Consider the following 17925-nt stretch of genomic DNA (forward strand, 5'->3'; position numbering starts at 1 on the left):
GGCGGTCCTAAAAGGAAAGTATATAGCAACACAAACCTTTCTTAAGAAACAAGAAAGGTCTTAAATACACAACCTAACTCTACACCTAAGGGAGTGGGAGACAGAAGAGCAAATGAAGCCTAAAGCCAGCAGGAGAAGAGAAATAATAAACATCAGAGCAAAAATCAATGAAATAAAAACCAAAAGAACAATAGAATAGATCAACAAAACTAGGAGCTGGTTCTTTGAAAGAATTAAAAAGATTGATAAACCCTGGCCAGACTTATCAAAAAGAAAAGAGAAAGAACCCAAATCAATAAAATCATGAATGAAACAGGAGAGATCACAACAAACACTAAAGAAATACAAACAATTAGAAGAACATGTTATGAGCAACTCTATGCCAGCAAATTTGACAATCTGGAAGAAATGGATGTATTCCTAGAGTTGTATAAACCACCAAAACTGAACCAGAAAGAAACAAAAACCTGAACAGACCCAAAACCAGTAAGGAAACTGAAGCAGTCATCAAAAATCTCCCAACAAACAAGAGCCCAAGGCCAGATGGCTTCCCAAGGGAATTTAAAAAAGAATTAATACCTATTCTCCTGAAAATTTTCAAAAAAACAGAAATAGAAGGAAAACATCCAAACTCATTTTATGAGGCCAGCATTACCTTGATCCCCAAATCAGAGAAAGAGCCCATCAGAAAGGAGAATTACAGACCAATATCCCTGATGACATGGATGCAAAATTTCTCACCAAAATACTAGCCAATAGGATCCAACAGTGCATTAAAAGAATTATTCACCACGACCAAGTGGGATTTATTTCTGGGCTGCAAGCTTGGTTCAACATCTGCAAATCAATCAATGTGATACATATTAGTAAAAGAAAGAACAATAACCATATGACACCTCAATAGATGCTGAAAAAGCCTTTGATAAAGTACAGCATCTTTCTTGATCAAAACTCTACACAGTGTAGGCATAGAGAGTACATACCTCAATATCATAAAAGCCATCTATGAAAAGCCTGAAGCAAGTATCATTCTCAATGGGAAAAACTGAGAGCTTTCCCCCTAAGTCAGGAACATGGCAGGAATGTCCACTATCACCACTGCTATTCAACATAGTACTTCAAGTCCTCGCCTTAGCAATCAGACAACAAAAAGAAATAGAAGGCATCCAAATTGGCAAAGAAGAAGTCAAACTCTCAGTCTGCAGATGATATGATCCTTGATGTGGAAAACCCCAAAGACTCTACTCCAAAACTGCTTAACTCACACAGGAATTCAGTAGTGTCAGGATATAAAATCAATGCACAGAAATCAGTTGCATTTCTATACACCAGCAACAAGACAGAAGAAAGAGAAATTAAGGAGTCAATCCCATTTACAATTGCACCCAAAACTGTTAGATACCTAGGAATAAATCTAAACAAAGAGGCAAAGAATCTGTACTCAGAAAACTATAGAATACTCATGAAAGAAATTGAGGAAGCCACAGAGAAATGGAAAAATGTTCCATGCTCATGGATTGGAAGAACAAATATGAAAATGTCTATGCTACTTAGAGCAATCTACACATTTAATGCAGTCCCTCAACTTTTTCCAAAGAAATGGAATAAATAATTCTAAAATTTGTATGGAACTAGAAAAGATCCTAAATTGCCAGAGGAATGTTGAAAAAGATAACCAAAGCTGGTGGCATCACAATTCCAGACTTTAAGTTCTTACTAGTTCTTAAGGGCTAGTATTCAAAATCTATAAAGATCTTATCAAACTCAACACCCAAAGCTGTACTCATCAAGACAGTATGGTAGTGGCACAAAAACAGACACATAGATCAATGGGAAAGAATAGAAAGCCCAGAAATGGATCTTCAAGTATGGTCAACTCATCTTTGACAAAGCAGGAAAGCATGTCCAATGGAGAAAAGACAAGTTGAACATCTATATGCAGAAAAATGAAATTGGACCATTTCCTTACACCATACACAAAAATAGTATCAAAATGGATCAAAGACCTCAGTGTGAGACAGGAATCCATCCAAATCCTCAAGGAGAACACAGGCAACAATCTCTGTGACCTCACCTACAGCAACTTCTTCCTAGAAACATCACTAAAAGCAAGGGAAGCAAAGGCAAAAATGAACTATTGGGACTTCATCAAGATAAAAAGCTTCTGCACAGCAAAGGAAACAGTCAACAAAACCAAAAGACAACTGACAGAATGGGAGAAAATATTTGCAAATGAAATATTAGGTAAAGGGCCAGTATCCAAAATCTATAAAGAACTTATCAAACTCAAACCCAAAGAACAAATAATCCAGTCATGAAATGGGCAGAAGACATGAACAGACATTTCTGCAAAGAAGACATCCAAATGGCCAAAAGACACATGAAAAAGTGCTCAACATCATTCGGCATCAGGGAAATACAAATCAAAACCTCACTGAGACACCACCTCACACCAGTCAGAATGGCTAAAATTAACCAGTCAGGAAATGACAGGTGTTAGCAAGGATGCAGAGAAAGGGGACCCTCCTACACTGTTGGTGGGAATGCAAGCTGGTACAGCCACTCTGGAAAACAGTTTTGAATTTCCTCAAGAAGTTGATAATAGAGCTACCGTATGACCCAGCAACTGCACTCCTGTGTCTTTACCCCAAAGATACAAGTATACAAATGTAGTGATTTAAAGGAGCATGTGCACCCGAATGTCCATATCAATGTCCACAATAGCCAAACTATGGAAAGAGCCTAGATGTCCACCAGCAGAGGAATGAATGAAGAAGACATGTGATATGCACACACACACATGTATGTGTATGTATATGTATATATGTATATATACATATATGTATACAGACACAGGTGAATATTATGCAGCCATCAAAAAGCCTCCAAATATATATTATGCAGCTATCAAAAGCCCATGAAATCTTGCCATTTGCAATGACATGGATGGAACTAGAGGGTATTAAGCTAAGTAAATAAGTCAGAGAAAGACAATTATCATATGACTTCACTGATATGAAGAATTTGAGAAACAAGACAGAAGATCATGGGGGAAGTGAGGGAAAAATGTAACAAGATGAAGCCAGACAGGGAGACAAACCATAAGAGACTCTTCATATGAGGAAACAAATTGAGGGTTGTTGGAGCGGAGAGGGGTGGGAAGGATGGGGTTGTTGGGTGCTGGACATTGATGTGCTAAGGTGAGTGCTGTGAATAGTGTAAGACTGATGTATCACAGACCTGTACCCCTGAAACAAATAATATATTATATGGTAATAAAAAAATGAAAATGGGGTGCCTGGGTGGCTCAGTGGGTTGAGCCTCTGCCTTTGGCTCAGGTCGTGATTTCAGGGTCCTGGGATCGAGCCCCACATTGGGCTCTCTGCTCAGTGGGGAGCCTGGTTCCTCTTCTCTCTCTGCCTGCCTCTCTGCCTACTTGTGATCTCTCTCTCTGTCAAATAAATAAATAAAATCTTAAAAAAAAATGAAAACATATAAGCAGTAAGAGAAAACAGTTACATATGAGGTAACCCCCATAAGGCTAACATCTGATTTTTTAGCAGAAACTGTTCAAGCCAGAGGAAAATGGCATGATATATTTAAAGTGCTGAAGAAAAAAATCCTACAACGAAAATACTCTGTTAGAGCAAAATTGTCAAATCAATATGTTGTACACCTGCAACTAATATAACACTGTATTTCACTTAAAAATATTTTTAATTTTTAAAATTATTTCAAATATTTAATTAAAAACTTAATTAAAAATTATGGTTTGGGAAAAGAATTAGACAAACAGATGAAAGGAACCCAATAAAGACCTCAGAAATAGGCCCACATACATTGGAATATAAAATATGACAGACTAGTATGCATCAGTGGAGAAATGATGAATTATTTTCAATAAATGATAACTGAAAAAAGATAAATAGGAAGAAACCCCAAATTAATTGTATCCCTACCTACAATATAGCAAAATAAACAACCCTCACAAAACTCAGGAAACAACAACACAATCAATTCCTAATACCTTTAGACTATTTGAAAAAGACACAGGAAGATATCTTAATGACACTGGGGATAGAGAAGAATTTCACGAGGCAGATAATACAGACCAGAAAGATGGTGAAACAAATGCAAAACCACAATTAATCAGAAGATTCCAGAAAGACAACAAACAAACCACAACTGGGATATGGTAGTGGCTATTCATTCATACAATTAAGAGAAAAAGGAGTCACCTGGAAATATTTTAAAACTCTCAAACATCAGTAAGAAAAATGCAACCAATAAGAAAATGGACAAAATTTATATAGGGATTTCACAGATGAAAAAAATGCAATAGTCAATATTCATATAAAGGTACGATTATTTCCCATTAGTTATTAGGAAATTGAAATTAAAAACCCAATGAGATACCACTTTTATACCTATCAGACTGGAAAATCTAAAGGACTGAAAATACCAAATGTGATAGACAAAGGTGATGATAAATCAGTACATTTAGGAAAAGCTTGTAACAAGTTCTGTGAAATCATATGGATAAGACAAATACAAAATCACAAAGAACCAAGTATTTAAATGATAGTTTCAGTATCTTGGGATACAAAAAGGTGAAGGAAATTGTTTGGTTATCTGAAAGGTGCACCATTCTTTTTTAAAATTTGGGTGTACAGTAGATGATAGGATACAAAGGAATCTTCTAAAGTATCTAATTCATATTTTTAAGTTTTCTTTGGTACAAAATCTTTCAAATAAGACTGATTTTCTTACACTTGCTTTCATATTATGCTTAAGTGTATCTATACCAAATCTGGGGATGAGTCTCTACAGCTAGTTATTACTTTATAAAATAGTACATGTTTATAAAATGTCTTTAAACTATTTTCTTGGTTCAAACCACTGTATAAAGTTATATCTGTCCTTAAACTACTTTCTTCATGCCTCAGGGATTTCATAAATCAATTTATTTTTTGCCTCAACCATAGAGGCCCCATTTCTATCTCCTTTTGGTTTCAAGTCATCGTGGTACTGATTTTTTAGGTCTTCTGTAGAAGCTCCCCTACATCCTGGCTCCTTGAAGATCAGAGTTCTCCATACCTGCAGCTTTCTAGTTGTAAATATCATAATATCACAAGTTGTAAATGCTAAAACTGCACAGTAGTTCATGCACTGACCATGGTTTTATAAAAGGAGAAATTACACATTATGTCCATATTGTATGATTATTCATTCTACAGAAAGAAATTCTCAAAGGTCAAAAAGGTATTAGAGATTGCCTCAACCTTATTTTATTAATTTAGGATGTGACTGCACATTAGCTCATTTGATACTTACAACTATATTAATTAGATTGCATATATATACATGCTCCCATTTTACATATGGGAAAACAGAAACAGAAGAATGGGTTCCTATGACACGTCTGAAGTCATTCCACTAGTCAGACCTGAACCCAGAAACTGGTATTCCTATTCCACTGTAATATCTCTGCAACACTCAGTACACCAAGACACTGCTATTTTCTACTTGTTTTAAATTTGGAGACAATTGTAAAATATAAAATTAAATAAACTTACCTATGATAATGAATTATTCAGGATCCTTATAAGGAACACTAGTGCTTTGGTCAAATACGACTTTTGTCAAATCTGATACTTTTGCAATGAGTTCATTACCCACATATTAAACATTATTGACAGCAAGGCAAAGTAAATTTAATCACTTGTTTTTCTCAATTTTTGCTCTTAATATATAGTCTCTATTTTCTTCATATATATATTGAAGATTTACCCAGAAGATACTTAGCAAAATTCTTCCTTAAAACTGATCAATGCAGAAACACGTTTCCACTAACACTTTAATTAGTAAAAAATGGCTTCAAAAAGAGACCTTGGACAAAGTTACCAAACTTTTTTGCATTAGTTTCCTTACCTCCAAAAAGATGGAATGCTTTTCTACAGCTTGGTAGTGGCCATTTTGCAGAGCTGGATTTCTGAAAGCTTTGTTTTATTTTCAAATATTCTTTAGGAAAGAATCTTTTTGTGGCATTGTTTAGTTCTAGAGTAAAGCAAAAGAAAACAGTAGTTAAACATTAATCTGAATACAGTGACAAGAATATGAAAAATTATTGTTGTAGTATTTTGATAATCAATTCAGATCACTTGAAGAGAGAAGGAAAAGTGGAGTCAACATTGTAATTTTAACTCAAGCAAACCTAATTCTCCCAAATTCACATTTCATACAACTTCGATGTGTCTATACATAGAATACAGACCTACTGGGTTATCTCCTATGTCCTCTGCTATGCCAGACACAGCCAAGAGTGAGACACAGTCCCTGTCTTCAAGAAGACTGAAGAGTAAAAGATGGAAATAAACAGACAAAAAAGGAGAAAAATGAATTCTAGATGTGTGAAAGAGCAACTTGAGTGCAATAATGGCTCGGGATGTATGACGAAAAGGAAAAACCTCTTGAGTACTTTTTCCTACTTCATAATCTCTATTTCATTCTATATGTGGTGGTCGAGCATTTACTGAATCTAATGCTACTGATTTTGAGGGAGTTTAAAAAATACGGAATCAAATTCTCAACCTTTCAGAGATTTGCTTATGAGCCAAAAAGAAAATAATTCAGTTGAAGTAAACACAGAGCAATCTGTGAAAAGGCAGGAGGATACTTATTTTAAGTTCTAGAAAATATCCAAACTCTATATAAGCCACAGAAAGCATGAGGACATAGAAAAGAAATGGTCACATTTAAGGAGAAAAACACAACTCAGGGAAAAAGAGTTAAATCTGCTATTACAGCCTGCATTCAATAGAATATGGCTAGTTTGAATCACTGAAATACAAGTCATATAAATTTTTTTTAAAGAAAATTCCTTATTTAAATTCAACTTAATTAACATATACTATATTATTAGTTTCAGGGGTAAAATTTAGTGGTTCTTCAGTTGCATAGAATACTCGGTGCGCATTACACCAAGTACCCTCCTTAATGCAATAATGTAGGTCTTAAAACCAAATCTTTTGACCTAGCAGTTTCTCACCCTCAGGTCCATTGGTAAGTACACACCCTATAGAATATGGAGTTCAGAAGAGTTCTGCATGCTGGGAAAAGAGAGGCCAGTCAGGAATATCTCACTCAGTATTGATGACTATTTGTACATCCTATGAAAATAAATTTAAACTTTATTTTCACATTCTTTACTAGTAAATCATTCAAAGCTAAAATCTGGCTTAGGAAGTCCCATTATTCAGCTAAATATGCATCCTAATGACAAAGGCAGATATAACAGAGACAAAAACAAACCAAGGAGTGTTTATTTGACAGTGTCAAAATTGAGTTATGGGTGTTACAGCCTGTGAGTCATGATAATTACATAATTTATGCTGAACTCATGTTTGTATTTAGGACTTCCTATTTTATTAGCTAGGCAAGCCATAGTTAAAGATTTATCCACTTTTTAAAAAAAGATTTTATCTATTTATTTGACAGACAGAGATTACACGTAGGCAGAGAGGCAGGCAGAGAGAGAGAGGAGGAAGCAGGCTCCCCGCTGAGCAGAGAGCCTGATGCGGGGCTCGATTCCAGGACCCTGAGATCATGACCCAAGCCGAAGGCAGAGGCTTTAACCCATTGAGCCACCTAGGCACCCCAAGAGTTATCCACTTTAATCTGATAATTCCATTTATTTCTATTACAATACTTTATACTCATAATATAATTTTTGTTCCAGAATAGTAAATGAACTGTTATCATTTTTAACCCTTCAGTCCCAGAAGAACTCAATTAATATTGTAAGACTTTTTCAAGTTAGAGCATTTATCCAAGCTTTCACCTCAAGCAGTGTGTTCACTTTGTACTTGCTGAGGTTCTTTAATGACTTTGGACCACTCAAGAATCATTTTAGTCAATGTTTCATCACCCAAGAATAAGTAGTTTACTCTCTGCTAGAGGAATAATAAGGGGAGGAGGAGATCTAGTAAATTAAGCCCAGTTTAACCATCACATTTACTGAGCTCTTACTATGATTAAGAGGAAATGTTAAGTACTTTATATTGTGATGATGCATACTTTTATTCTTTTGTATGTAAAGTTATACTTCAAGAATCAGAAAATGGCTTTTGAAGTCCTATGGATACAGATATAATACTGGATCCTCAAAAGACTATCACAGCATCCATTCCTAGCTTCTAAGAATCCATAATTCTGTCTTCTGTGTGTAAAGAAATTGGGTTCTCTCTTCCCTGTCCATTGCATCACATTCAATGCTACAGTCTGGTTTATCACTTTTAAAAACTGTCAAAGTCACACACGTCTATGATTTTAAAAATCCAATAGTATAGAGGGCAAAACCAAAACAATACAAAAAACAAAACAATCATGTGTACCCCCACTTCCAATCCCCAAGGACTGTTTAATTGTTCCTATTGTTAGTTTTTTTTCCTGGAGATCAACCTCCTCAAGTAAAAGTCAGTCATTTTTAAGACTTGGTTTACAAAGCACTAGCAATATGTGAAATGATCAGGGTAATACTGAATGAAAATGTTTAAAAATGTCAAAGTTACCTATTTAATGTGTAGAAGAAATGTATAAACTAGATCAAATAAATTCACAAATATATTGCTAAGGATGAGGCTTATGTCAGTATTTAAGGAAAAAATGGTGATATAAAGAAAATTCTTAAGAAAAAAGTAATTCAGGTGGCACATGGATACAGTAAAAATTGTAAAGGTGGTACCGGATGGGTGCTTCACATGGGTACAAAATGAGTTTCCCCAGAGAGTTAAGATCCCTTGCAAATGGCACTTTCTTGCCCCTCTTACACAGGTGCAAAGTAAGCACTGCCTTTGAGGCCCTGAAGATTTTAAGATACTTTGTGCACTTTCATTGTTTGAAAAGCACTGCTCTAAATATGCTTACTTTGATATTTCTTTATAATAAAAATATTTATTTCCACATATTAAAGCTTGAGAATGATTGCACTAGAAAATATCATGACACAGTCAGATACTCTTACTGATAAAAAGAATGAGTCTGGATTTCAGGCTCAGTGACTATTCTGTACAAGACAAACCAAAAAATAAAAGAGTGGAGGCATGGATGGACACAAGAACAAAACCACCATTAGCATAAGAATTAACAGACTGGGCTTACTGGTAGAGAATAAGAGGAAGTGTGAAATGCTCTTAATGGGAATAGGGATAATAGATGAAGACCAATTATAGAGCAGATAAAAAGAGAAGTGTGATATTCTTTCGAATGAGCTGCATGTCCTGGATAAAGCCCAGCAGGACATGAGAATGTCAGACGGAACACAGAAAAATTTTCAACTGTGTAGGACTAGCCCCAAAACACTAGGATAACTGTCATCACTGCTCCCGCTGACTAGATGCCAGTATCATCCCCCAATTATTGCGACAGCCAAAATATCCCCAGTGAAAAATCATAGGCCTCCTCCATGCTTAAAGTCCTGGATTAGCTTAAATGTCATTTCCTTATTTAGTTAAGGACTTCGGTAAAATTTTCTTTTCTTTTTTCCAATACAGTTTACCAGTATATCTGCTCATCAGCATGTTCTGCTAAGTAAAGGCCCGAAAATAGTGGGTATAGGGGTAGGGACATCAAAAGGGAGATGGAGCTTGAATGGAAGCAAACAGTGGAACAGGGGAGTCACTCTTGCTGAGGTTTGGTGCATCTGAATGGGGAGGAGCGATGGCGCTCAGTGATTTTGCAGTTGGGGAGGAGGTCATACTGACCCTAGCTCCTTTTGCAATCAATACCTGAGACACTCACATTTACTATATAACCATAGGTTAGGATCTCCAAACATGGATACTATGTCTGTAGTAGGACTGCCTATAGTAGGATCCTTCAGTGTCAGTCCACAATAGGGGAAGTGACATGCTTGGTTTGAAGGCTTCAGTCAGAAAGTCAATTCAAGAAAATACGACACGTTCCCTCAAACAAAAGCATGATATTCCTGTCTGAGGTATTCCTCCTCTGTCACCTTGACAACTCCCACTCCACATAATGCTTGTAAACCATGGCCTTTTCCTTTCCTTGATGTGCTGATTTTAGATGGCCTGCAGATCCTGTTATGAAGCATATAGCCCCTCCCTGAATAGACTAAGTGTTGGGATACTGATGTGGGGACCCTGCATCAGCAATGATGTGAGGTTGCCAGTCAATGAATGGGAAGGTTCTCACCTATCCAGTCTTCCTCCTCAGACCTGCCTACACTGGTGTCCTTCTCATCTTCAAAGAAAAAAAGTATTCTAATTAATTTGGGACATACCAGAATTTCCCCAATCTTACAAGCAAGCTTAGAATCTGCCTTGTCCAAACTTGAGGACCCTCCTTTTTTCCAAAGTGACTTCACCATTTTATGTTTTATTTATTTATTAATGTTTTTAGTTTATTTTTTTAACATGTACTGTATTATTTGTTTCAGGTGTACAGGTCTGTGATTCATCAGTCTCTAAGTACTCTAAGACAATAAACTAACTTCTCCAAAGTATCACCAAAAGCACTTGAAACCAGAAAAGGAAAAGAGTCTCTTTTACAATAGCAACAACAAAAATATACAGGCAGAAAGCTAGTAAGAATTGTGCAGAGACTTTAGGAAGGAGATTGCAGAAATGTATTGAGAGGTGATATACCATAATAACAATTACTCAATATTATATCAATGTAAATTAAAAATATGAATTATTCCCATATAACTTATAATTTTAATGTACTTTTGATTTATTAAAACATTCAAGATATAGTAACTTTATCAGTAAAGTAGGGGCACCTGGGTGGCTCAGTGGGTTAAGCCTATGCCTTCGGCTCAGGTCATGATCTCACAGTCTTGGGATCAAGCACCATGTCAGCCTCTCTGCTCAGCAGGGAGCCTGCTCCCTCCCCCCACTATGCATACTTATTATCTCTCTCTCTCTGTCAAATAAATAAAATCTTAAAAAAAAAAAGAGTAAAGTAATGGGGGTGGTACCTGGGTAGCTCAGTCAGCTAAGTGTCCAGCTCTTGGTTTCAGCTCAAGTCATGATCTCTGAGTCCTTAGTTGGAGCCTCCCTTGCTAAGGGCTCCGTACTCAGTGTGAAATCTGCTTGCGATTCTCCCTCTGCCCTTTCCCCTGCTCACAGGTGTACTTTCTCTCTCTAAAATAAATAAAAATCTTAAAAAAGCATAAAGTAACAGTTTATGGAAATATGAATGGAAAAGAACAGCTGCCAAGAAATACATTTATATTTTAGTAATTGTTGTTATTATTTTTTAAAGAATGGAAATTCAATTAGAATAGGAAAAATGGACTGTTCAACAATGTTACCAGGATAAATGTCTAAGGACATGGAAAAAAAGCACTCCATTCTTAATCAAACCAGGCACCATAAAGATGTTAAATGGAGTTAAACGTGGGGATAGAAGGACAAAATGGAAACCTAAAGTAAATGTAGTTAAGAGAATGTTTATATTATTCTTTAGTGGATAAGGCCTTTTAATACCTAACTTTGAAATTAGAAATAATAAACACCAAGGTTGCTACATGAGACCTCATAAAAATATAAAAGTTCTGCACAATCACAAAACATAATAAACATAACTAACGTACAAAGGACAAACAGGAAAATGATTTACTGCCTATGACAAAAGTTGACACTAATTAAAAAAAATATTTTTTAAAGGTTTTTATTTATTTATTTGAGAGATAGATAGCAAGAGAGAGAGAGAGAGCAAGCACAGAGAGAGAATGAGAGGGAGAAGCATACTTCCTGCTGAGCTAAGAGCCTGATGCAGGGCTTGATCCCAGGACCATGAAATTGTGACCTGAGCTGAAGGCAGACGCTTAACCCACTGACCCACCCAGGTGCCCCTAAAAAGTCTTCTTGTTAACAAGCAAGAAAAACCATAAGAAAAATCAGCGAAGGTCAGGGTCAGAGATTTAAAAAGAAACAGAACAAAACAAACAAAAAATGCCCAGAGTGTAGAGAAAATAACCCTTGGATAATGCTGCTTACAATAATTTTAGAACATAATTTTGCAACATATACATAGCTTTAAAACACAGAGGGTTTTAACTACCAGTTCTACTTCTGCAAATCCCTTGCAAAAAAATACTCAGTGATGTGTGCAAAATATCTATCCCTATATACCAGCAAATAATAACAAATAAATAACTAAACTAAATGTCCCATATAGTAGACAACTTAAGTAGATCATGACATAATGACAAGCATTTTTAAGTGAAGCCAAGCAGGTTAAAAAAAAGCCCTATGTACAATATGATCACATTTTTTTCTTTAAGAAAAATAATTAAGTTCACATATGTAAAATATTCTAGAAGGATACACAGTCAAGGTGGTCTCTAAATGTTAGGACTACGGAGGATTTTGAGTTTATAATTTTATCTGGACGTTCCAATTCTTCTCTAATGAAATTGTATTACTTACATAATTTAAAAAGTTATTTCTATAAGAAAACTAGACAATAATGTTTTGGCTACTAGCAATGTCACTTGCCCTAAATTATACTTTGGTATTTCCTAAGCATTTATCGAGTATACCGAAAGACACAGTGTCAGGAAACCTGATACTGCATTTGCTCTGAGGATGTTTTTGAGGACACTGCCTACTCTGTTTCTCAATATGCCCTAGAAGAGAAATCACATAAGAATTCCTTTTCAAGTGCCAGAAAAATGTTCGCTTATTCTTAGGAAGTGGGATGTTTCTTTTAACGAACCATGAGAATCACTTAATTGTACACTTACTTTTCTTTTTCCTTAGAAGGGAGAATATCTAAAACTAAACACTTCCTTTAATTATAGTTACTATATACAGTCATATGGTTTATGTATCTGCCCATCTACACTCACCTGCAGAATGTGGAGATAGCATTTTCCTCCCTAACATTTGGTCCACAGTAGTGCACTCAGTAAATACTAGCTCTGCTTACTTCTATCATTCTTCCCTTTTTCTTCAGCAATTCTCTATGTTCCACACTCATTAGTTTTTCCTCTCTCCATTAGTGTGTTTTAAATAGTATGTTAACTGGGTGATGGGCATTAAGGAGGGCCCAAGATGTGATGAGCTCTGGGTATTACACAAAACTGATAAATGATTGAACACTACACCTGAAACTAATGATATACTACTATAAGTTGGCTAGTTGAATTTAAATTAAAAAAGAAAAGAATAAATAGTATGTCATATTCCATCTTTACTGATACTTAGGTAATTATGTTAACGAAACAGAAGAGTTACCTGTCTGGAAAAAGACTCTGGAAATAACTGTCCGACACAATGGGCAAGGAGTGCTTGCAGGATTGTCTCTGGCAAGAGTCCGTAAGCAGGGCTCACAGAAGACGTGGCGGCACGGGTAACACATGTATGGGCTGAAATAAACATCCAGACACACTGCACAGATGTAACTTTCCTTTTCTTCTGCATATGCATTGTCATCATCTGTACTCATCTCATTATTCAAAGTCTGCAAAACATAAGCAAAAATAATTTTCCTGGCTCAGTATGAGATTGGTTTCCTTAAGAGTGAGTGCCTTTATATTTTGTTAAAATGAATAAAAATATTTATGAGAAGCACATTATATCTGTTTTTGTGATATGTTCAAAGTTACAGAAAGGTTACCTTGTAACATAAGAAGAAACTCAAAACATATACGCAAAAGCCAGAAGTCTTAATTTTTCTTTTTAGTTTTTAATATAATGCTGAATGCTAAAATATACCCCAAATACTGAAGCATACCCGTATCTCTATTTAACCAGTACTAGTTAAGTAAGTATCAGGTATGTCCGTCCCAGGATTATAGACAGATTCCCCATCTATCCTACTCCCACTAGGGTAAATAAAGTGCATGTCACAAGGTTATGGAGCCTTGTATTGGCACGTGCAGATGATGAAAAGTGAGGGCAAGAGGATATCATATTTATTCTCATACCATGCATGCATTCTCTATATTTTGTCCCTTTGTGGACCTCAAGGCCCCAAGAAATGGCCAAAGCCTAATGTACGTCAGGCAGCAGACAAGGCAAAAAGACTTGCAGTAATTCCGGGATGAGCCTTGTGCTGGGAAATAAGATGAGTCCCTTCCTGCCTCCCAAAGAAAATAGGTAAGAAAGAGGTACTTAGCAAAGAGGCAGCTTAGACATTAGCAGCATGAGATCTGGTAAAAGAATTCCTGGGACTTAGCCTCACAATTTCCCCATCTGTGAAGATGATGTGAGGATGACACAAGGTAATCCACTAGATAACAGGCACTCTGTGAAATCCCATATAAAAAACAAAGTTTAATACAGAGAGGATATGAAGTAAATGTCTCTCGCCAACAGAAAGCTTGTGGCTATGATCTGAACAATAATAAAGAAAAATCTGCAGGAAAGGCAACAAAATCCATAATTTTCACTCATTATTGACGTATGAATATTTCCTCCTAAACTTCTAAGATATTTGCAAAGCGAAAGGCATAAGTAAATAATTAGTACTGAATTGGGCATCCCAAATAAAAACATCTAAGGACCTAGATGCTGATTTACCTAAATTTTATTTCATAATGCCAACTTATTCTGCTTGCATTAGATGCTCAGGACTGTGCCTTGAGATTTGAACTAATTAACCTTGAAGAAACCCAGGGCATTAAAAAACCCCCATAATTTGTAGAACCTCTTAAAGCATTTCAAATTGTGACCCAAATATTTGCACAGAATTTTATTTCTATGAAGTACTTTTTGTCTCTACATATGCAACAAAAGTAACTAGATTTCAGTAAAATACACATTAAAGAAATAAAATCTTTGTTATTTAAAAACACAACAATATTTTAAAAATAAACTTGATGTAAGTTTGAAAACAGAAAGTAAGGTCACAACTATTCATCTATTACTTAAGCTAAGTGAAGCAACACTCCCCATAGAAATAACATTAATAAAGAAATGTGGAATTCACTATGTCTTAAGGAGTTAAACAGTTTAAGAGTTTTTATTAATTCAGAACAATTTATATCTGCCAATAAATACAGTTATACAAGAAGACAACAAAGTACCTCAAGGATAGAGTTCTACTGGGTTTTTCTCCAAATTGCAGAGATATACGGTTGTATAATAGAAAATCTGCTGTTGGATGGAGAACTACACTTTTTAAAGTTTTTTATTTAAATTCTCATTAGTTAGTCAATTATATTTAAAAAATTAATTACTCATTAAGGGAGTACTACAGACCTAGAAAGAGGTTTTTAATAGGTGTGTCTATGAACTCATCTTCTATCTCCTCGACAGTTTTTTTTTTTTAATTTTATTTATTTGTTTGACAGAGAGATAAAGCAAGAGAGGGAACACAAGCAGGGTGAGTGGGAGAGGGAGAAGCAGGCTTCCCCCAGGGCCCAATGCAGGGCTCCGTCATCCTGAGCCAAAGGCAGATGCTTAACAGCTGAGCCATCCAGGCACTCCTCAATATTTCAATTGTTATAGATGAAGACCCCAGAAATGTTTATCAGAAGTGGAGGAAAGAGGACAGAAAAGAGAGCTGGCAAGAATGAAAATCCTTTCTGGAACAAGGTATACCGTTAGGAAATAATTTAAAAATGTAAACTATGCTAAACCAGTTGGCAGAGTCAAGATTAAAAAAGATCGAATTTAACAGGGATATATATAAATTCCTAATTGAAGGCTCCAAAATGGACTGCACATGTAGAAGATGAACAAAACTTAGCTAAAAGCAATTTATGTAAAGAAGACCTAGGGATTTTAACTGACTTAACTAAGCTCAATATATGATGTGGTTACTTAAAAAGCAAATCTAAATTCAAGCGCAGGATAGGGTGGGTTTATGTGCCTCTCACTGTATAAAGATCACAACAGATTTGTAGTTACTTGGAGGAACACAGACAAACTAGAGTTATCAATAGAAACACTGAGGGCCACAGCAGCATGACTTCTGAAACTACCTCCTTGGAAGAACTGTTAAAAGATGGAGGATATTCAGGCACCTGGGTGGCTTAGTCAGTTAAGCCTCTGCCTTCAGCAGGGGTCATGATCCCAGGGTCCTGGGATCAAGTCCTGATTCAGGCTCTGTGCTCAGAGGGGAGTTTGCTTCTCCTTCAACCCACACCCCTTTGCTGGTGATCTCTCTCTCAAGCTCTTTCTCTCTCAAATAAATAAATAAAACCTTAAAAAGAAAATGATGGATTGTGAGGGTTGCTGGGGGGAGGGGGTTTGGGAGAAGGGGGTGGGATTATGGACATTGGGGAGGGTATGTGCTTTGGTGAGTGCTGTGAAGTATGTAAACCTGGTGATTCACAGACCTGTACCCCTGGGGATAAAAATATATGTTTATAAAAAATAAAAAAATTAAAAAAAAAAAACGATGGAGGACATTCATTCAGAAAAATATTAAGAGGCGATGAGATAAACAAGCATCTGCATGAAAGTGATCCTAATTTTCCTGTGTCGTTTTCATGAATAGATCTAAAAACAAACGGTATTAAGAGAAAGTAGATTATAAAATACCTATTTACAAGCCAATGACATGAACACAGAATACCATTTTTCCTCTTACACAGTACACTTGTCATGGAGCTAAACATTTATCTTGTGTTCCCCAGGAAATACTTTGGGACTAGAAATAAGACAAAGCTGTATATATTAACTAATTTCCTTACCACAAAACCCCTATGAAGTAGGTAGTATTACTATCAGCATTTTTTATAATAAAGAAAACTGAGAAACTGAGAGCTCATTAACTCAGATGGCTAGTGGTGCAGCTGGGATTTCAATCCAGTCCGTCCGGATCTGGAGCAGCACTCTTCTTCACTACCACATTCTTAAGTGAGTTTAGGGACTTCAAAATGTCCTAGCAAAAAATAAATGTTAACGTCTGATGATTATGATGTAGGTTAAAAGAGAAAGACAAATTTAGATAGGATCTACAGGGCAGTAAGTGTTAAGGCACAGTTATTAAAATTGGCAAATGAATATAATAGGTGTCCAATGTACAACTAGTTTTGGCTCCAAGGGAATTATTCCACAAAGAACCACACGCATGTAGGCTCTCAAACTCCTTTCTAGGGGCTTCCAGTCTCAGAAGGACAAAGTAAACTGATAAATAATCTAAAGCAATGTTTCCAAAAAACCCAGTAAAAACTAGCCCCCAAATTAACAGACCAAGAGTTGTTATTAGTAATAATGACAACAAAACAGCAGTGCCTCTAGCTCATTTACCATGTTGCGATTACTGCTATATTTGGTCTTATTCCTCCAACTTACTGTTTTTTAATAAGTGATAGGAGGGCAGAGAGTAAGAGCAAGACTCCAGAGCCTGTTTGGGCTCTGCCACTACTGCCAGTGAGACCTTACGCAAATCACTTCACTCCCTGGAGTCTCACTTTCCTCATTTGTAAGGTGGGGATACTGGAAGTACCTAACTCATAGATGCTAAAAGGATTAAACGAGGTAATATATATAAAACATAAAACCTGGAGTGTGTTTGCTGCTGTCATTATATTTAATGTTGTATATTTAATGTTGTATTAAAAAATGAGTTTTATGTTTACAGAAAAATTGTACAGAAAATATAAAGAATTCCCACATACCTCCTTCCACCAAACACACACGTGCGCGCGCACATAGTTTCACCTTCTGTTACCATTATGGTACATTTTTGGAGTTGATAACCAATACATTACTATTAACTGAAGTCCTTAGTTTATTTAGTATATAGGCTGCCAAAGCGAGCCCAAGTCCCTACTTTACATTAGGGTTCAGTCTTGGCTTTGTACATTCTATGGGTTTTAACAAATGAATGTCATCTATCCACAATTACAATATCACATAGGATTTGTTTCACTGTCCTAAAAGCCCCATGCTCTCCCTATTCATCCCTTTTACCTTTTCCCCAACTCCTGGCAACTACTGG

General features: G+C 36.0%; 1 protein-coding gene across 1 annotated transcript in view; it reads right to left on the reverse strand.

The window, feature by feature from the left end:
• Window positions 1-17925, reverse strand: part of RNF180 (ring finger protein 180) — a 192938-nt gene that overhangs the window by 40977 nt on the left and 134036 nt on the right. The window contains exons 5-6 of the mRNA XM_045075286.1: window positions 13266-13491; window positions 5932-6057 (exon numbers count right to left, since the gene is read on the reverse strand). Of these exons, the coding sequence (XP_044931221.1) occupies window positions 5932-6057; window positions 13266-13491 (352 nt within the window). The remainder of the gene's footprint in view (window positions 1-5931; window positions 6058-13265; window positions 13492-17925) is intronic.

The sequence above is a fragment of the Mustela putorius genome, unplaced genomic scaffold, assembly GCF_011764305.1.
Source record: "Mustela putorius furo isolate JIRA1106 unplaced genomic scaffold, ASM1176430v1.1 tig00000145_pilon_pilon_pilon, whole genome shotgun sequence".
NCBI classification, from domain to species: domain Eukaryota; kingdom Metazoa; phylum Chordata; class Mammalia; order Carnivora; family Mustelidae; genus Mustela; species Mustela putorius.